The sequence below is a fragment of the Diadema antillarum genome, unplaced genomic scaffold, assembly GCF_040938485.1.
Source record: "Diadema antillarum isolate AM-2024a unplaced genomic scaffold, OU_Dant_1.0 seq00000854_RagTag, whole genome shotgun sequence".
Lineage (NCBI taxonomy): Eukaryota > Metazoa > Echinodermata > Echinoidea > Diadematoida > Diadematidae > Diadema > Diadema antillarum.
This window is the reverse complement of record NW_027271725.1, coordinates 553597-575729: the sequence shown is the minus strand read 5'-3', so window position 1 is coordinate 575729 and position 22133 is coordinate 553597. Positions and strand designations below refer to the sequence as shown.

At 39.1% G+C, this 22133-nt stretch overlaps 1 protein-coding gene across 1 annotated transcript in view; it reads left to right on the top strand.

Annotated features, from left to right (window-relative positions):
* The window catches only part of LOC139740453 (proprotein convertase subtilisin/kexin type 5-like), a 73130-nt gene that overhangs the window by 20441 nt on the left and 30556 nt on the right, over window positions 1–22133 (top strand). The window contains exons 5-14 of the mRNA XM_071651051.1: window positions 8848–8924; window positions 10562–10650; window positions 11087–11262; window positions 12348–12560; window positions 13153–13253; window positions 14879–14979; window positions 15620–15740; window positions 16915–17240; window positions 17711–18086; window positions 20652–20842. Coding sequence (XP_071507152.1) covers window positions 8848–8924; window positions 10562–10650; window positions 11087–11262; window positions 12348–12560; window positions 13153–13253; window positions 14879–14979; window positions 15620–15740; window positions 16915–17240; window positions 17711–18086; window positions 20652–20842 — 1771 coding nt within the window. The remainder of the gene's footprint in view (window positions 1–8847; window positions 8925–10561; window positions 10651–11086; window positions 11263–12347; window positions 12561–13152; window positions 13254–14878; window positions 14980–15619; window positions 15741–16914; window positions 17241–17710; window positions 18087–20651; window positions 20843–22133) is intronic.

The window sequence follows — 22133 nt, the reverse complement described above, 5'->3', positions numbered from 1 at the left end:
GCCCTCACAACATGCTCTTCTTGTCATTGCATTGATATTCTTTGGGGCAATTGTAACAAGAGTGCCACAAAAAGCAGTTTCCTAATCTGTATACTATAGAGCACCGTAAAATTTGAAATTTTCATATTGTTGAAATTTTCGCACATTTTGCACAATGAAAAACCAGTGAAAAAATATAGACCTACAAATATTTGCACACACGCCATGTATGTTCCACAATAAATATCTTGACTCTGTGGAATTAAAACATGGGAAATTCATTTCGCTCAGCGGAGTGCGAAAAATTACTTTTACTTTTAGTAACTGCCCACATCATGCCTCTGATTTATGTGCATGTGTGTTTGTGTGCATTTGTGTATTTTCTACAATTCTGGCAATTTGGATTTTGTTGTGTGTAAGTAAAGTGTGTTCCTGTACAGATGTGCATGCTATTGATGCAGCCTGATCATAAACAAAGACATAGTCAGAGATGGCAGAGAATAGGCTGTGTGCTGACACTGTCCTGTCACTCAACCACATAGTGAGCTATTGTAGACAGTGAATTGTTGACTTGGCGCTGGAGGGGAACCCAGCTGTATGTTTGTATTGGTTGAACAATGGGACCACATAAATCCACAGTCGATTTTACACATGTATGTTTCTCTCGTGGCACAATGTCAGTAATGTTTGTCTTCAGTGATTTGCCATTTCTATACTGTGCTCAAAATATCTTTCATAACATTTGATCTTTCGGAAGTGGTTCAGTCTTTTTTGTGTGTGTGGAATGCATTGATTGATACCAGGTATCCTCTGTGTTTTGCCTCTCGTAAGAGGCAAAACACTTTATCCCTGGGATAGGACATTAAGTCGAGATCCCTTGTGGAAGTTAACCACAAGTTAGTCACGCACATAAAAGATCCCACTTCAAGTTCATTCATTCATAGCAAAGAGCAGAATTCTAACCTGGTGCAGTGGTTCCCCTACCCACCCGCACAAGAAAACGGGCAAATGATGCTGACCCCTCTTGGTTCACCCCAGGTGACTAGCAATAGTCATCAAACAGTAACAACCAGGCGCATTGTGCCATACGCTTGAAAGAATGAATCTATGGAACTGATATGATGAAGTCATTCAGTATTCAGAAATGAAGATATTGTACTAGTGTTATTGTTGTGTTGAAGCCTTAAGCAAAGAGCTTATTGATTGGGGCAGATTGGAAAGGGGTGGGGGAGTTCAATGTTTTGTTTGTTGTTGTTTTCTTCTCATCGATATAAATGATAGCTTGTACATGATACTTATTATAAAAATCCCCATAGAAACCCCATGATTTTGCAAAGGTTCCACCCAGAGATTCCGTCCAGTGAAAGGGGTAGGGAGAGGGGGTTCAAGCGTTGTCCCAATACCTGTAAAAGATGCAAGGTTTACATCCCCACACTACAAATATTCCGCAGCCCTTGTACACTACAGATAATTGCATTCAGTTTGGTCTTTGAATAGAACTTTGATGTTTCCTACTTATATTGGAAATAATTATTTGCTCTCTTTGAAAATCAATACCATTGTTGCACAGCTGTGCATGTACAATGTATGAAGCTTATCATGTAGAAAATTAAAGTACTGGTACAAATCATATGATACTAACTTTTATTTAAAGCTGCCAAAATATTGAGCTGGTTCGACATCTAACATGTTGAAAAGTTTCATGTTTGACTGAAGTCATGACAGCTTGCATGAGCAGGTGGTTTCCTTTTGATAAAGAGAGAGATCAAAACAATAGGTCTGTAGCTATTTAACCATAAGATTGTGGCTACATGTAGAATGCCATGGGCCTGGGGCTATTGATCCAATTCCATTGATCTTCCCCACAGGCCAGAATTCATTTGAGCTTATTGACTATGACCATGTGCATGTATCACAATGCGAATGACACAATTATTCTCTCTCCCCTTTCTGTCTGTCTCTCTGCTCTATTCATTGTGTATCAGCCTCCCTATCTCCCAGTCTGTCTGTCTGTCTGTCTGTCTGTCTGTCTACTCATCTGTCTCTCTCTGTAGTTGACTAGATTGTTGGTCTAGATCTATGGATTTTTGGAGACATGTGTCTAATTTCAAAGTAGCTATTGAGTGTGGTATTTTATACACTTCATTTCAGTCCAATCAGCCTAATTTCCCCCAAGCTCATACACTTGTATACATTGTATGTGACATATTAGGTTAAAGATACACACATGTGGAGATGAATCATATTTCAGCTCCTCTTAAGGGGAGGCATACAGTGTACAAATCAGAAAAACAAAATATCATACCTGTACAATTGCCTTGTAAGTACAATGTGCATTATAATTGATACTAATGATATTCACTTATGCAATAAATCAGTATTCTTTTATCATTAGTTTTTGCTGTAGTCTGTAGATGATATTCTTCTCAATTTTGATCCAACATTTTGCAATATTGTTTCGTACAAAAGATGCTGTAGCTACATTTGTAGCATTGCTGTGAGCATTCTACATGGATCAACCCACCTATCAACTCACTATTTTAGACATTGATATTTTTCCTGCATCTATTCATGTATTCATCACTTCTTTTTGTACTGTAGCTGTGTAGCCTCACTGGCAAGCCTGCCATACAGTGTACTTTGATCATGAGTATAATCATGGGCCTACTGGTAGGTCAGTGATACATTGTATATTATACCTTGCACATCTAGTTTTGTAGCTGCAAATTTTCAGATTTTTGTTAGGTATAAATGTTAAATGGAAGTATTACCACAGCATACACTGTACATGTGTACACTACTCACAGTACATGCTGTAGACTACTGTATGTAATGTGAAATTACAAACGCACTTCTGCACACAAAAAATAAATAAAAAAATATTGATATTTTGTCAACTTATATCAAGTCATTAAAGATTGAAATTGTGTATCTCATCATCATAGATTCCATACTCTTCTGCTCTATCTTCCAGTGTTTGAGCTACATGTAATTTCAGAATTATGTCTTTGTTTTGCAGGAGAAAAGCAACACAAAAAATTGTTGATTGTGATGCAATGCTGGTCAACCATTGACTTGTGTAATTGTAATGGCCCAATCTGATGTAACCTTTTCCTCACAGTTTACTGTACAGTCACTGTGAGGCTTAAGATTCTGGAATCATCAAAACTTCATTCTTCGGCTGAAAGAGGGCCTTTATCCTCTTGAGCTCGGGTGGTAGAGGGTCGGTCGCCTTTATTTGCATCATGACAATGGGAGGAATGTGGGAAGGTTTATGGCAGGTCAGTCCAGTCATAATCTGGTCTGTCTGTGAGCCAGCAACCTAGACACAATAGAATTCAATACTGCTATTGGTTTACCGGTAGTCAGGGATGTGTATGCTGAATGGTAAGAAGGGATTTGAGCATGATTGATGCAAATTACTGGATGTGATCATTTTGGGTCATTGTAAAGAAGTTGTTTAAAGTTGTGCAGAACTTAAATGCAATCACTCTCCAGAGCTTCAAAGTTTTGATTAAATATATGACGGCACATGCATGTAAAAGAAATTAACTTGCTGCATTTATAGCTTAATGGTACATTGTATGGGCTAATATGCATGACATGTGGTATGAAGTCATTAGAATCAAGCAGCCAGCAGTTGGCAATTTACTTTTTGAAAAAAAATGCTTGGAAATTAGGGTTTGTACAAAAACTGACAAATGATGTTACCATGTTGACCTCTCTGTATATAGCCCATGAATAAAGAAAAAAAAAATAGAAAGAAAGCAACAATTAATGCCATGTTTGTGTTCCGGTAAGAAAGGCTGATTGTAGTTTTGCATTAGCATGTATCGTATGCTGTAGAGTGCTTTCATCACCCTTTAGCGCAGACGTTTGTAAACTAATTGTCAATTTATCCCCTTACATACCAATCATGTTATCATGGCCTTCCTCAGAGTTTGACTGCTCTACATTAAAGGGTGTGTACAGTTCTGGTCGAGGTGAAGATTTAGCTTTTAACGTTTTGTGAGATATTCAGAAACCACTCTATGAGATGTCAAAGAGCATGCAGTTCTAAGGGGTATCAAAAGTTTATTTGATGAAAATCGGTTTTGAAATGGCTGAGATATCCATACACAAGTTGAAACAAAGAGATACTAATAAAGTTGGGGCATGTCGCCTTTTATTATTAGCACTTTTTTGGATATCTCAGCCATTTGAAAACCAATTTTCATAAAATAAACGTTGAATCCTTCTTAAAATTACATGCTCTTTCATATTTTATAAGAGGCTTTTCATTATCTCACTTTAATAGGAATGTTCAAAACATGAATCCCTACCTCAACCAGTACTGTACAGTCCCTTTAATGCCCCAAATGGACTGGCTATCTGCATGGAATTTATTAGGTCAAATTGATGGTGAAAAATTATGGCAACTTGCCACTACAGTGTATTGTCCGATATACTATGCCGACAATAATGCAAAAGCTTGTGTTTTGTGACTTCATGTTACAATATTTTGGCAAATTAGGTGTTTTGTCTCAGATGGATAATGAAGCTGCATTTTCATGATTCAGCATTGGCATACACTGTAGATCTGTATTTATACACAGTATTGTAGCAGAACTGTAGTCTAATAGAAAGTCTTTGGGCAAGAACAAATCTACATTTTAAATTTAGTGTAAGTTATACAAACATTAAACAATGGCTTTATAAAACTGTGTAGTGTTCGCTCTGAATGAACCGTGTGTAAGTGTTGACTCTGCTCAGTTGTCCATTAATATGCAGTTTATACACTCTTTTTTCCCCTTTCTTTCATATGTTTTGATTCCTATAATTCTAAATGTTCAGTATGAACAGACCACAGCAAAGTATTAGCGTGAAACTTCCATCATTAATTACTGATACTGGCTGGTACATGTATGAGGTATATGTACATCATGACACATTCTGTAAAATTCTGTGGAATTAACAACTTAACGGATATCTGCAATAAGGGACTACACTGATGCCAAGTTTTGTTTGCATTTCATCGAAACTAATGCAAAACCAGGATTTCAGCTTGATTACTCTCAAAGTTTTCATCAGACATCCGCTCGGTCCCTTATTTACCTTTGTGAAGTCATGGATGGAATAGAGAGAAGAATCGGTCTTGGCTTCATATTTTTGTGTCTCTGACTGACTGTGTGTATGTTTACCTTTTGAGGGCCGTTGTACAATAGCTAGAAACACATTAATTATGAAAGAATACGTACGTCCTACAGTGTATGTGGACAGTAATCCATGAATAGAAACTGTGCACTTAATAGACCATCAGTATGTGCACCAAGCGCTTAAAGGCAACAGGAGTTTTGTGACACCAGGGTGTGACACAGCTGTATGGAATGTCATTTCCAGTTTGGATAGCAGTCAGCAGTGAGCCTCATTTCTATGTGTTTACACTTTAATAGCAACTCTTAAAAGGGATGATAAAGTTTTGATTGTGATTGGGCTTCAGTTTTTCAACTTTTTTGAAAGATAACGAGAAACCAGATGATGAAATATCAAAGAGCACGTAATTCTAAGAGTGATTCAAAGTATATTTGGTGAAAATTGGTTTTCAAATGGTTGAGATATATCCAAAACAAAGGGATCATAATAAAAGGTGGAACCAACCTTTTATTAGGATCACTTTTTTAGCTCACCTGAGCCAAAGGCTCAAGTGAGCTATTGCGATCGCCCTTCGTCCGGCGTCCGTCGTGCGTCGTCCGTCGTCCGTCGTCCGTCGTCCGTCGTCCGTCGTGCGTCGTGCGTAAACTTTTTACATTTTCATCTTCTTCTTGAAAACCCCAAGACCGATTTTTTTCAAACTTGGCAGGTAGCATCCCTAGGGGGTTAGGAACTCAATTTGTTAAAATGGGCACCATGCCCCACCCAGGGGGCCCCCAGGGGGGCCCAAACCCCCAAAAATTAAGGAATCTGTAAAAATCTTCTTCTCTAGAACCAGAAGTGATAGAGCTAAGTTAATACTATGAGTTAGTACATTGATGACTGTAGTTTCAAGTTTGTTCATGGCAGAATCAGGGGTGCCCCCCTTGGGACCCAGGGGAGGGGGGTGGGGAAGGGTTCTAATGGGGCCTAAATTGTACATTTTCATCTTCTTCTTGAGAACCCCATGACCCATTTTCACCAAACTTGGCAGGTAGCATCCCTAGGGGGTTAGGAACTCAATTTGTTAAAATGGGCACCATGCCCCACCTAGGGGGCCCCCAGGGGTCCCAAACCCCCCCCCCAAATGAAGGAATCTTTATAAATCTTCTCTAGAATCAGAAGTTATAGAGCTGAGATAATATTATGAGTGAGTACATTAGTGACTGTAGTTTCAAGTTTGTTCATAGGAGATCCAGGGGTGCCCCTCTTGGGTAGGGGGGGGGGGGGGATGGTTGGAAGGGTCCAAATGGGGGCCTGAATTGTACATTTTCATCTTCTTCCTGAAAACCTCATGATGGATTTTTGTCAAACTTGGCAGGTAGCATCCCTAGGGGGTCAGGATCTCAATTTATCAAAATGGGCACCATGCCCCACCCAGAGGGCCCCAGGGGGCCCCAATCCCCCCAAATTAAGGAATCTTAAAAAAATTGGGCCCTTATTGTACATTTTCATCTTCTACTTGAGAATGCCTGGTCAAATTTTAATTTAGATTTGTGACTGCGTGAAAGGTGAACTTGCGATACTCAGGTGAGCGCTAGACCCGCGGGTCTCTTGTTTTACTTTTTTTTTTTTATATCTCTGCCATTTCAGAACCTATTTTCCTAAAATAAGTTTTGAATTCCTCTGAGAATTGTATGCTCTGTATCATTTCCTAAGTGGTTTCTTAGAACCTCACAAAAAGTTAAAAGCTCAGTCTTAAAATCTCAACCAGTACAGTCACATACCGGTACAGTACATTTAGAATGGCATTTCAGCAATGAGATTACAAATGAGTTCTTTTCATATGTGTGAATCCCATCAACATTTGCTTGGACAATGGAAAGTTTCCATTTTTAGCTCAATCACAACAACAAAGTACCAATAGACAATTTAGTACAGATACAGGTATGACATTTGATTGACTCTGAAGTCTTTGTATAGACTTCATACACTGCTGCAGCTGAGTCAATATCATGCGCGATTGGAACACAATCATTTTGCATTTTGAGCCGTAAATGGTCTCACTTTAGTTTCGTTACACATGAATGACTTACCATATTCAGTGTGTGGCGGGACCTGTGCCTACCATGGTGCGTGATAATGGCAGGACACGTCTGTGAGTAGACGTGGTGTTCTACAAACTCTTCCACTGTCCAGAGAGTTTACCCCTGTAGACAGTCAAGAAAAAATGGTATTACTGTACCTTATGGCAATGATCCATGATGGATTACTGGAATTGCATATATATGGTATGTACCCCTTTCACAATTGCATCCCCCAATTATCTGCGTAAAGATAAAGTGGATGATTCAAAAAAATTGATTCACAAACTCTGAAAATTATAATGATAGCAATACAAAGTACTGACTATGTGCCATTATTCCTGTGTCACTATTCTTGTCATGGTTTACAGGAATTGTGTACATATGTATACCCTTTTCACATCTGCATCCCCCAATTATCTGCATAAGGATTGAGTGGACAATTCAGTAAACACAAACTCTGAAAATTATAATAAAATACGTAGTACCATGGTATGTGCCATTACTTTAGCACCACTATTCTGAGGTGCAGAGGGATGCATAACATTTAACATCAACCAACATACGTAATAACCAATACACGTGTTTCAAAAATTAATCATAAAGTATGTGCAATAGAAAAAGAAATGAAATATCTGCACTTTGTTTTCAAGCGCCCATTAAAAAACAAAAGGGACATGGACAAGACATGGACAGTCATGGCTACTGCACACGACCCTCCAATAATGGGGGTGGGAGTCATCTTTGGACCACAGCTTGGAAATTGTTTACATAATTTTAGAATTGCATTCACAAACTCAAAGTCTGTCCCAATGCTGCTTTATTGCTAATAATTGCAGCTTTAATTTTACAACCAAATAGGGCTTATATTATCCACTATAAATGAGTTTATTAAAGAAGCGACAGATTTCTGCCTTCGATCAGATTTTTGTATGCCTGAAGATGAATTTGTTTTTGTTGCCAAGCATTGTAAGCAATTTTTTTTTTTAAAATCTGCAGATTCTCTCTGATGTGTAATTCTATTATTTGTAGTAACCTTTGATACTGTGTATTTCTGTGGATATTATACCAAAATTCCTATGGAGGAATGGGACACGCATAGGCACCAGTAGTTGTCTTTCTTGTGGATCCCCATGTGACGTACAATGGTATGACATACGTATTGTGTGCGTTCCACGTGTTCCATACTATCTGGAGATCAAGGTACAGGGCTAAAGCACATAAAGTAATAAATTGTAACAATCGCTTGCTTGATAAGGAAGATCAAAGTATTACATCAGGCAAGTAAAATATATCAATATGTCTTTCAAGAACATGCATTTAGATATTTTTAAAGACTTGAAGGACAATCATTTGTTGTGAAGAAGCTGCATTACAGGTGTACAGTGTAGATCATATGGTGATGAATTTGTTTCTGTATGTACTATATATATGAAATGGATTTTTACATTTCAATCATAATAACTTGGTGAGCATGACATGCGGTTCAAAGTACATGAACAAATGAATTCTGTTTTGAAGCCCACCACATGTCTACAGTACAACTGTAGTTCCTCCAACATTTCAATATTCACTCTACTTTGCCATGGTCCTGTCCAATGTTGATCACCAACTTGTTGATACCTGGCAATATGGCTTAAACATCTCTTGCAATCTATCACTGATACCTTCACAGGATCCAGCTGCCAGCTACGATTACGTCGCCCGAAAGCGAGACCCGATGCCAGACACCAGTCCCCACTCTGAAGACACGTGAGTTCCCGTATATACATGATGCAACAAATACAGGCTTAAAATATACATGATATAGATTAGTGCAACATATCAAAAGTTCACATCGTAGTCTCATTGATATAACAGAGGATTGTCATAATCTCAAACTATCCTGTTATGAGATATCCTGCAGTATGATATGTGACCCTACATCACAAAACCAACAAAAAGTTGCCAGACATAGATTTTAGTTATGGGTAGATTCTGAAAGAGCCACTCAATTCAAATGGACTCTCCTAGCTTATCTAAATATTGGAAAGAAAGTACACACTCTGGAAAAGTGTGAACTGAGAAAAGAGGCTCTGAAGTACAGGGTCTGTACAAGCGCTGCACCAAACTATGCCACCTGCGCAATGAATCGGACTAAAAAACAGGATGTAAACCACTGGAGCAACAACAATGAAGGGATTATCAGATTAAGCTGAAATTTAGCATGCTCTATTAACACATTCTGTCCATGATTAATGCCAGCTTTCAAAGCAGTAGCATTATCTTTTCAAAAGTTATTGGAGTTGAAAGTGAAGAGTGTGCAAATGATTGTCAAGAAATGAAAATGGGCCTCTAAGACATACCTGATCTCACTTCTATACAAAAAAAAAAATATATATAAATAAAAAAATAGGGGTTTTAGAAAAACTGCTGAAAATCCACTTTCCCATTCATATTATGATCCCACAGTTTGGAGTAATGTAGTAGAAGAAGAATAGCTCTTTCAGAAAAAATATGAAAATCTCAAGATTGAGCTGGTTGACCCATTTCACCTTTTTTGAGTCCTCATGTAAAATCAAGGGGTGTGACTTTTTGTTGGTTTTCTGATGCACAGTCACATAATACATTGTAATGATGATGACTTGATGATGAAGGTGTAGCAAAAATGATGATGGTCCATAGCAATTACTTCCTAATGACAGAGATCCATGCAATGTACAACCCAGGCTTCCTTTACCTTTCCCGATTGTTTATACTCATATGACTTCCATATCTTCATAATGTGCTACATACTGGTATATGGGCACCATCTCCTCTCCCCTGGGCAATATGACAACATTCCCAGTGCTGTGTTCTGAAAGCACTTTCAAAAGCTTACGTTTCATTCAAGGAGAATATTCTAAGTCACAGAGTACAGACATTTCAATTATACCAATACCTCATTTTCAGGCTGACATCGCTTATGTATTTTATTTCTACTCCTATCAATTTTGACTCCTCATGAACAAATCTTTATGAGTTGATTAATGGAAACAGGTCACTGAACTGAACAGCAGGGGAATGGCATGCAAAAGCAATGCTGTGTTTGTTGTGCTCGTTAATGTTGACCCTTCAAACTAAACAGCAATATAAAGTTTCTCATATATCTCCTTTTTTTTTTTGCAAGTGAATGATAGTGAATGCATTGTGCTCATTGTAGCTATAGGTAATAAGAAAATCCATTGGTGAACGTGTATGTGTTTTGTTATGTGTGTTGGCTCTTGATTGTATATTGTTTGTTCTTTGTTGTTTTTTTGTGATGCAGCCAATTCATTGGTGAACATGTACACTGTCATGTGTTATGTTATCTGTATTGGCTCTTGATTGTATATATTTGTTTTTCTTTGTTGTTGCTTTTTATGATGCAGCCATGGTACAAGGTGTGCAGGAGAGATTGTTATGCAGCCAAACAATGGCAAATGTGGAGTTGGAGTGGCCTTCAATGCAAGCCTAGGAGGTTAGTATGCAAAAGAAGTGTTTTCTGCCATTGAACTAGACTTTAAGAAATGGAAAACATTTTATTGAGTTATATACAAGGCAGATCATTTTTTAACTTATATATATGGAAGAGATGATTCTTACCCATCTAATTTGATAGTAATATGCTAGCTGCAGCCAACTTAGATATCAAGAGATGTTTGAGGCTACCATTGTATGCTTCAGTGTGACATACAAATAGGTTAATGAAAGACCTGTGCTCGAGTTGTGATATTGTGTTTCACATGCAAAGGTACATGATAATACAGTGCCTTAAATATGGCTACATCAAATTTTAGAATCTAGAAGTGTCGCTTCATGTTTTCTGTGAAATCAGCATTTCATGTTATCCGTTACAACTTCTGTACGGAAGGAAATTAAGCTTTCATTTGTTGTCGTACGTCTGACCTCCGTAGGGATCCGAATGCTGGACTGGAGAGGTGTGACTGATGTGATGGAGGCTTCATCACTCAGCTACAATCCTCAACACATTGACATCTACAGTGTCTCCTGGGGGCCTGATGATGGGGGTGCCACCGTGGAGGGTCCCGGCACACTGGCCAAGAGTGCCCTGGAGAAGGGGGTGACCAAGGTGGGAATCTCCAGCCACTATTCTCTCTTTGGAACCATATATGCTAATATTGTCTCTTTCGAAGCCAAAGTACTAGAATTGTCCTTTTAAAGCTGTGAGCATTACTGTTCACTATTTCAAGACATGTAGCAGATATACTGCTTATTTGAGCTGTGAGCTCTGATAATCTTTCTACAGAGTCTTAGATACCACTGTTTTCTCTGTTTGTTAACACTAGTAGTTTGTTAACACTGATAGACCTGTGTTAAGGCAGGGAGCATTGTTGTTCTCTCCTTCCCATAATGGGTACTAACATGAAATATAAAGGATTGTTTCTGTGACTCCAGCAGCCTCAGTCGTAGGGCTGGTGCACTGTTAGCTCTTGTAGGAATCTTTTGCATTATTTTCCCCTTAAAAGAGGTACATGATATCTTGCAGGTTATCTCATTTATATGTAACATGGGGATTCATGTTTTGCTGTCCAAATTTGGAGACTTGATTGGTGACATGTCTCACTGTAGCTCTCAGTGTGAAGATCGTGTGTGTGCAAAGAGCTGCTGCTGTTTTCTATTATTCTTCCATAATGAAGATCTTATTTTATTGATATTTATTGACGGTTTGTGTGGTGTCTAAGTGGAAACTATTTATTCGAGTAGTGGCATCATACAACTCATCGTGTGCCATGATGTGAACCCCCTATGAACCGCATTATTCTGAGGCTACAAGGCGTGAGCGCATTTGGAAAAATTCTGTTTTTTAAAGCCTTTTAACTTTTTACAGAAGTGTCTACACCAAAAGTGTAGAACGGCGAAGTCATGTGAAAACTACAAGCTATACTGTGATGTAAATTTTTATGACAAAGCTATGGTTGTGACACTTTAAATGTACTTTGGCATGCTGTGATTCGTCAATGGGTATGTGCATGGTTGTGCATTTTAGCTAAATGTATGCAAAGTTGGCAAGTTGTCAACTGGGTCGGGCTTGCAAGCGTGGCACATGAAGAGTTAATGATCAATATTTGTAGCCTATCCCTCAATGAGCAGTCACAAAGATTTGTATTAGTTTTAGAGAGGCATGGACTGATTTCATTCGCTCTTTCTCATCAGGGGCGTGGTGGGAAGGGCTCCATCTTTGTTTGGGCGTCAGGTAATGGTGGCCTGGATGACGACGACTGCAACGCAGACGGCTACGCAGCCGACATCCGCACCCTGGTGGTGAGCAGCACCACGGAGCACCAGAACAAGCCCTTCTACTCAGAGCACTGCTCAGCCACACTGGCGTCCACCTTCAGTAGTGGCAACAGGGAGCAGAAGAAAGTGGTGAGTGGGGGTGGTGATGTTAAGGGGCTGGCAGGCACAGAAATATCTCTTAAACCTGTGTTGAGTGTTGGGTATCACCAGTAAAAGAAATGATGAAATGCCAACATCAGCTTTGAATTCACAGTCATTTTTTGTGAGAAGGTATACAGACAGCATGGCAAGGAGGATGCAAATATGTAATTCTTCAATGATTTCTGTGTTGATGACAAGATGATCAATCATAAATTGCAGTAGTATCAACCTTCCCAAACTTGAGTTCCTTGAGTATTACATACTTTCTCCTGCCAATGCAGGACATGTAATTGGGTTTTAGATTATGTGTTCTACTGCTAGTTTAGTAATTTATTTCCTTTGTGCGGTTGGGCTTTTTTTTTCAATTCTCAGGCTATTCAAACATAAAATAATGTACCGTGTAGTAATGATGAAAGCTGTCTTGTAGCAACAGCATGCAACCCTTTGAAATGGAACATCCGCACTATCTGTGATCAACAAGCCTGTTGGCTGAACTGTGAAATATAAGTCTGTAGGATTACTGTTCTATCTGTTCATACTTATGGATTTTTGCTTTCCTTGTGTCTGTTCTCTGTTATAGTCTACTACTGACCTAAACAATGGCTGCATCAATAGTTTCACTGGAACTTCCGCCTCAGCGCCCATCGCTGCTGGAATGTGTGCTCTAGCACTTCAGGCAAAGTAAGTCTGGGTTAAAGAGCATCATAATCAGTAATGTTTTCAAAACTATTAATGTTGTAAAGTGGAGGTATGTATTCTTGTGTATATTTCAACACCATTTTCATATATGCTGTATATTTTTGTTGGGCGTCTTTGTAAGACTATTGTCCCCATTACTATAAATTCACTTTGTTTTCCTCTTCATATGGGTTTCTTTGTTTTTCGAGGATTTGTGGTATTTTGACACTTATGTATTCATGTTTGAGATTATATTGGATGACAGATATTCTACCTCAACAGAATTAGAATATTAATCACTTACCATAGTTATGGGTAAACTCGGCCTAGCGGGTAAACTCGGGCCCCCAGCGTGCGCATTACAAGTGGCCGAGTTTACCCGCTAGGCCGAGTTTACCCATAACTACAGTATGTCTCCCAGGCACTAATGTCTAGGCACTAATGTCTAGACATTGCGCTGAAAGAATTCATGGTCACATGTTGACCCTTGGCCAACCATGGACTGGGGTCCTTGTCACCATCTTAATTTCAAATTTCAATGCGGTTTCATGATTACTCAGAAGAACGTAAAATATTGCATAGAGGCTGGACTCCTCTGTGTATATGTGACTCTGCACCTCAAAACAAACAAAAAGTCGCCAGACATGAATTTTAAGTTAAGACCACATTCTGAAAGAGCAGACTTTAAGCTTTAAAATGATGTATAACTCAAATCAAATGGACTCTCCTAACCTATCTAAATATTGGAAAGAAAGCACAAACTCCGGAAAATTGTGAACTGAGAAAAGAGGCTCTGAAGTACAGTGTCCATTCAAGCGCTTAATCTTTACCAAACCGTGCTGGCTGTGCGATGAATGGGACAAAAAAACAGGAAGTAAACCACCAGAGTAACAACAATGAAGGGATTATCAGAATAAACTGAAATTAAGCATGCCTCATTAACATATTCAGTCAATGATTAATGCCTACTTTCAAAGCAGTAGCACTATCTTTTCAAAAGTTATTAGAGTTGAAAGTGAAGAGTGTGGACAAGGTTTTTCAGAAATGAAAAAGGGATTCTAAAGACACACCTAATCACACTATTCTACCAAAAATGTTCGAGATAAACTGCTAAAAAAAAAACACACTTTCCAGCCCGTTTTATGATACCAAATTTTAGCATAATGTAAAAGAAGACCCGCTCTTTCAGAAAATATGAAAAAGTCAAGTTCGGCTAGGTTGACCCATTTCACTTATTTTCAGTCCTCACGCAAAATCAGTGTGTGCGACTTTATGTTCGTTTTGAGGTGCACGGTCACATATATGTATGTGCAGAGCTAATACCAAATCTTCCTGAAAAGTGAAATATTTAATTTCACATTCTCACAATAGAACGCAAAAGCCGCTGTCATTCACATATCATTTTGACCTATTGCAATGCATGCAATAGACTAATATCTTCCAGATTGTTCTGTATAATCTCTCTGATTACTGGCAGCCCTGCGTGTGGATGACTGACTGGCAAATGTTTTGGTGCAGTGTACTCGTTACTAGTTTCATCGCTTTATCGCTAACATTTGTGATACAGTTAGCTTCTTCTAAAAGATGTATAAAGTGTGTACCAACTATCTTCCCCTTTCCCCTTTCAGTGGAAACCTGACATGGCGAGATATGCAGTACCTCGTGGTTGTCACTGCCAAGCGGCACCAGCTGACAGGGGACTGGACTAAAAATGGAGCAGGTTATCAAGGTTGGTGAAGTAACACTTGTCCTATATTCTACTGGAGACTACCAGAGACCTGCTATAGACTTGCTGTATTATTCGCTCCACATAGTTTTATATTTGTTTCATATAGGCAAAAATATGTCTTTTGATATGTGACATTCATAAGTAACATTCATATTCTTAAAAGTGGACATTGGTATAGAATTAATTTTATCTCATTCAGTGAAATATATTTTGTGCGGTTTTTAATCTACTGACTATGATCATGAACAACATTAGAATAATATCTTGTGGACAAGACATACATGTAGTCCATGAAATATTGGCTTAATTTCATGTTGGTATAAAATTTCATGACATGCGCATGACTTCCCACACCTCCAAATATTTAATAACAACAATACTTCTGATAGTGGTGCAATAGATGTGGGAAACAAAAGAAAATAAAAGGAATGGGACCTACAAAATTGCCTCTTCATATCAGGTACAGCTCATTAGATGCTTTTATGCCCGACTGTGTTATAACGCGATATACCCATTCTCTGTGCAAATTAAGTCATTTATTTCACATTTATCAAGCTTACCTTGTGAGCTCTGCTGTAGCTGCATATGAAAAATCAAGTCAAATATTTCTGATTTTTCCCGCTATCGTCATCGTTCTCAGTGAGCCACTGGTTTGGCTTTGGTCTCATGGATGCAGCAGCCATGGTCGAGAGGGCCCAGACATGGGAGACCCTTCCGGAACAACTTTCTTGCACAAAGATATTCAACACCAAGGCAGGCAAGTAAGTATATTTTGTGATATAATTCAATATTGTTTAACCAGTTGAGGACGAGTTCCGATTATACTTGGGCAAGCGTTTATAGGAAATGTTTGTTGTAGCAAAATCGAACCGTCTTCAACGGGTTTAGAATGAAAGATATCAATCTGGATTCGTGCAGAATGGGCAAGTAAATGCCACTCTATGTTTGAGTTGGCTTTGATAAATAGAGTTCCTTCAAACAAACAAATTGGCCAAAAGTTTATCAGAATCACACTGCAAAATGATATAGTTCTTGATTCTTTATGTGAATGTTCCAGGAATCAGTGGTGTCATCATTTTGTAAGAAAAAAAGTAAAAAGTAAAGAGGCTCGTGAGGTATGACTTTCTCACATTAACCCATTTGCATTGGTGATTGCAAGCGATATCGCTGATTCATCAAAGCATGTGAAAGCTTGAGATTTTAGAGCTGATTAATTCCTACGGTTATAAGTTCTGATTGTGCGTTTGTCCTCCATTTGTAAAAGTCACCTTGAATGTACGTGGTGATGTGGCATTTCACTTCACATTTTACTGCCAAGCTCACTAGTTAGCAATGTTAGCCGTTAGCTCACTTGTGTTTTGTAGGAGCTTCAAGTTCTTCTTCATTCAGCTCACAGTGCCAGCTAAAAAGCGCACTCATCCATAATTTAATATTTTCCCTTAAATTTTGGCAATACAGTATATGCTTACTCTATGATGAGACTGTATATTTGAGGAGTTTGAATGCGAAAACTAATATATTTATATTGATTTCAGATACATGAGATTGAAGCTGCTGAAAAACAGAGATAATAATTCAGATATATGTGATAATTTCGATATGTTAAAAAATATTTCTAGTCTTCCATTTCTATCAACCTGAAATACTTGAGATTTAAGCTAGCTGTTGAAAACCAAAGAAAATGATTTAGATATATATTATAAACTTGATGATATCTTCAAAAATATTTCTTGTTATATAACAGGTATCAAGTATCATTTGAAAGACTTGATTTTTCTCTTTTTGAGGATCAACTTAAAAGACTTTGATAATGGTGTCTATTGGTTTTTGCATTCAACCTTTTCGTTTTCATTGTTGTGCTGATCTATTGTACCTGGTATATGCTCTTCTCTGTTCTCCCTGTGTTCCAATCGTACCTTCATGGCAATATTCAAGTCGGAAGAGGTTCTTCCTGCGATGGAATGCGGTGGACTTCACATCAGACCTGAAGGTGTCTAGGTGTCGTGAACCCACGGGTCATGAAGACCTCAACTACCTGGAGCATGTCCAGCTCACCCTGACCGTCAGTGCCCTGCGGCGTGGCCGAGTAGTGGTCCAACTGACCTCTCCCGCAGGCACCGTCAGCACGCTCCTCAGCAAGCGGAAGAGGGACTTCAGCCGGCGGGGTCTCGTCAGCTGGACCCTCACCAGCGTTCACTTCTGGGGGGAGAACCCTCTTGGGGTGTGGTCGTTGCGTGTCGGAGATGGCAGTGACAATAGGGGTAAGATTACAGAGTAGATCAGAGCAGTTCATGGGCACACAACACTTCTTACTACAGTCCTCACCCAATATTTGGGAACTGCTTCAGTAGGAACTCCGTTGTAGTGCAACAGAATTGTTGTGATGATGTAACATAAGAAAGAAAGAATGTAAAATATGTAATGAAGTTTTAAGGTGTTATTTCCACCATTGGCTTCTGTACAAATAACAACAAAGTGACTTTTGTGACAAGAGCAACTCTTCTGCCTTGTGAATGCTTACATTATATGGGCACTCCCCCTCCTTGTTGATGTAATTACATTTATCTCTGGCCCCTAGTGCATGAGCAGTGAATATTACAAATCTTTAATGTCCAGCATCCATGTAAATGCGTTGGAGAGTTGTAATAAGCATTGCTAATACAAGCATTACAAAAATTTTCAAGCTAGCTGCCTCTTTGAACCATATTTTATATCCTACTTTTCCTGCTAGTGAGAGTCACATCCGCTGTACTCACCCTACATGGCACCACGTCTCTTCCGGACTCTCTTCGTCCGGAGACAACATCCGAGGTGGTCAACCTGGAACGTGACCTTGTGCAGCGGGCGGAGAATGCGCCATCCTCCGTGGCACGCCTGGCCGGACTGCAGACCGCAGGTCCCAGCGGTGGTCAGGAATCACAACGGGCCCTCTCCCGCAATCGCCGAGGTAACACAGCTTCGTCCTCATCCTGGGACTCGAGCTGGTGGTGGAGCAGTTCAGACTGGGACCTGGATGACAACTGCCACACAGAGTGCCTGTATGGCTGCAAAGGGTCGACCGCCAAGGATTGCTACGACTGCAAACACTTCAAAGACAGGGACACCAAGTTAGTAATAAAAATGATGATGATGATTCATATTTATAAAAGGTATATTATCATTAATTCTGTATGTGCTTGACATGACAAAAGTGTGACAAATATTTGTTTTTCCACATTATGTACATTCACCACTATGTCTAGAAACGATATTAAACACAGTGTTTAATAGAATTTTAGGGCTGTTATTACCTTTTCTAATTAATATCAAACAAATCCTTAATTAATGTTATTATTTGAACTTCATAAGTTAGTACGTAGATGTCTATCCAGTGTTACGTACGTTCCCTCAAAAATTTTAATTATTGCAAAAATTCTGATAAAATACTTTTGTGAAGCAATTTAGGATCAAAGTTGTCTGTCATTAACTTGGTCTGAAAGACAGTATTGTATCTGGGGATCATGCCCAATGTTCCTGAAATGTACCCTTTTACCTTGGAAATAGTCATGTACATAAGAACATATTTGTATGTTATGCTCAAATAATTTTATATGTTTAATGTATTGTTTTTGTGCCTCCGCCACAAAGTGTTGCTGGAGGCATGATGTTTTTGGGTTGTCTGTCCGTCGCTCCACCCGTCCCTCCGTCTGTCCATCCGTCCTTCAGTCTGTCAGTCCATCCATCTACCTGTCCGTATAGATTTTGTGGACAGTGAAACTTAACAACCATTTGGCATATATATCCAAATGAAAATTGGCATATGTATGAGTGGATAAAGTTGTGTGTATGAACTTTGGATGCACATGCTCAAGGTAAAAAATCATGGTCAAATTCCTGAAATCTCACTTTTTTCCCCTTACCTTGCAATGCCTAAGGTTTTTTTTTTTTTCATAGTGTATATATGTATTACCAGATAAACACTTTCGGAAACGTTTGGGGCCAAGGGGTCAAAGGTCAAGAGAAAATATTCAATTTTTTTTCTCCATATTTCAGAAATAGTGTGATGTATCTTCCTGAAATTTTATGTTGTACATATGCATGTACTGCCGGGCAATGCTTTTTGTCGAGCCCACCGGAGTTGTGGGGAGACTGAGGGATCGCCTGCGGTGTCTGTCCGTCCGTCACTATTTACCAAACATGAAGGTCACCTCAAGGTGAAAGGTCATAGGCAGAGGTCAATGAACTTTAGGGCCCAATGTTAAGTTTTTACGGCTCGTTTGGATTATGGCTCATAACTTTTGTTGTATATGTCCGTTTGTGACCAAACTTGGATGGTAGATGTCCCTTGGGGAGTTGAAGGTCACCACGAGGTCAAAGGTCACAGACAGGGGTCAGCAAACCTTTAGGGCCCAATGTTAAGTTTCTTACGGCGCGTTTCGATTATGGCTCATAACGTTTGATCCCTTTGTCCGTTTGTGGCCAAAACTTGGATGGTAGATGTCCCTTGGGGAGTTGAAGGTCATCACAAGGTAAAAGGTCACAGACAGGGGTCAACAAACTTTTGAGGGCCCAATGTTAAGTTTTTACGGCACGTTTTGATTATGGCTCATAACTTTTGATCCCTTTGTCCGTTTGTGATCAAACTTTAATGGTAGATGTCCCTTGGAGAGTTGAAGGTCATCAGAAGGTCAAAGGTCACAGATGGGTCAACAAACTCTTAGGGCCCCAATGTTAAGTTTTCATGGCGCATTTTGATTATGACTCATTACTTTTGATCCCTTTGTCCGTTTGTGGCCAAACTTGGATGGTAAATGTCCCTTGTGGAGTTGAAGGTCACCACAAGGTCAAAAGTCATAGGCAGGTCAATGAACTTCGGGGAGTTAGAAAAACATTAATTTCTTGTACGCGAATGGGCAAAGACACAATTTCGCACTTGCCTTGTCTTGAGAATTTGGGTGTCATGGGGTCAAGGGTCAAAGGTTATGTTAAAATGTTCAAATTTTGATATTTAATGCTAAAATTGCATTATTTTCCCTATACCTTGGAGATAAGTCAATGCATACCCTTAAGTAAACTAGGTATATGCAGGCATCACTGCGCTGATTCTGTAAGGAAAAATTTTGACCATGAGGTCAAAGGTCAAATGAAAATGTTAGTATGTCACAATTTTTCCCATATTTTGAAAATAGCTCAAAGTAGTTTTGTGAAAATTGGATGCTACAGAGTATTGCCTGTTAGTGATTATTTGTAGAAGTTGTGGGCAATGGAGTTAAAGGACAGGGGTCAAAGGTCAAGTGAAAATGCCTGAATTTCTGATTACTTGCTGTCTGAAACAATTTAGCTATCTGAATGAAACCTGGTTCAAGGAATGTAAACACTCAAGACATTTGTGGTTGTGCCAAACTTTCCAGCACATTACAATTTTTTGCCAATCATGTGAAACTTTCTTTATGTGGAGAACCATGCAGAACCATACCAGTCGCCATAGAGACATTTCTAGTTTTAACATATTCATATATGATTTATATTTTCTAAGTTGGTAAATACAAAGTCATGCATAAATTCATTCATCCAAGCTTGAATGGGTAATGGTGAAGATCCAGAGAAAATCCCACTATGGGGATATACAGTGAACAGTGTGAGAGCCCAGAGTAGGAGTGATTCATGGCACCCTATTATTCATTTGTTATTAGGGAATGTGTAGAGACGTGCCCAGATGGACAGTACCCTCCTCCCGAGCTCCACATTCGCTGCCGCCGATGCAACGACAAGTGCCAAACCTGCAATGGGCCCTCAGGTCATCACTGCTTGACATGCGCGGGAGACCGCTACCTTAGTGATGACAATGCATGTGTCGAGGGCTGCGGCCAGGGTTACTTCAAAGGTGATTTAGAGAAGTGATTTGGCAAGGCTTGACCAAAATGCTGCATCTTGGAATATTGTTTTTGGAATTAAGGCAGAAATATTCACAGTACTTACATTTTTACGCTGATTTCGTGCTACTTTTGGCTAGCAAGAATTCTAAAACTGGCAATATTGTTTTCATTATTTTGTATGCTCATTGTAAATGGGTTGTATTGTGCCCTTTTTCAGCTGATAAATACCACTACATTAGTAGTATGTGTGTGTTTGTCTGTGTGTGTGAGAAAGAGGGAGAGTGAACGTGTGTATGTGTCCTAGTATCCATTTGCGTGTATGCTAGTAGCTTTATGTAGGGTGCAGTACCTTCAAATACTTTGTAGATTGTTTGTGTGCACATTGTAATGAAGTATGTATACTTGTGTAATGCGTAATCTGATAGGCGCACATAATGTGCGGTGAAGTAGAGTATAGTTGAGTGACCCGCAGCTCGTCATAGTTAATGTTTATGCATATTTGAATCACATTTCGTCGCTGAAATTCTATGAAATCCCACCCACATACAAGAAAAATTTTGAAGATTCCAATAGAACCACAAGCACTGATCGATACCGGAAATTTGCGGCTATCATCTGCAAACGCGAACAATAGGGAATAGTTGTGGGCCAAGGAAGGGGCCTGCAACTCGTCACCCGCGCTCCCATAGACAAAGCACGTAAAAGGCGTGTGTGGGTGACAGTGATGCTCCCATAGACAAGCACGTAAAAGATGCGTGCAGGTGACCTTGATGATACTTATAACACGTATTCCTAATAGACACTGTCTATAAATTTAAGATTTTCACAGAAAGCTTACGGTATCCTTGCCAAGTTTCAGAACACAGTCCCAGGCATAGATTTTTGTCCAGTGCGCTTGTAACGATTTTATGCAGGGTGACGGTATTCGGGCCCCTGATGACGTGCGGGCACCTCACTATACATCAATTTTCATGCATGGAAATTGTCAAATCAGTTTCTTTTATTTTTCTGAATTACATTTGTAGATGAAAATGTGAATTAGATGAAAACATGAAAAAGCAGTTGAGTTGTGTGAATTTAAGAACTCGGGAATATGTTTTTAAACCACTTAGCGTATAGATTTAATCGCAGGAAAATATCAATGTTTACAGCGAACAATAGGAGGAAGCCCTTTGTTACAATGCCCCACAAAGTTGAACAAATTTGATAGCTTTCAAATTGCAAGTTAGAACTTAACACATTTATAATTTTTTCCGCATGGTTTCTCATTTTTTTTTGCTCCTGGTGGTTTCTCTATTA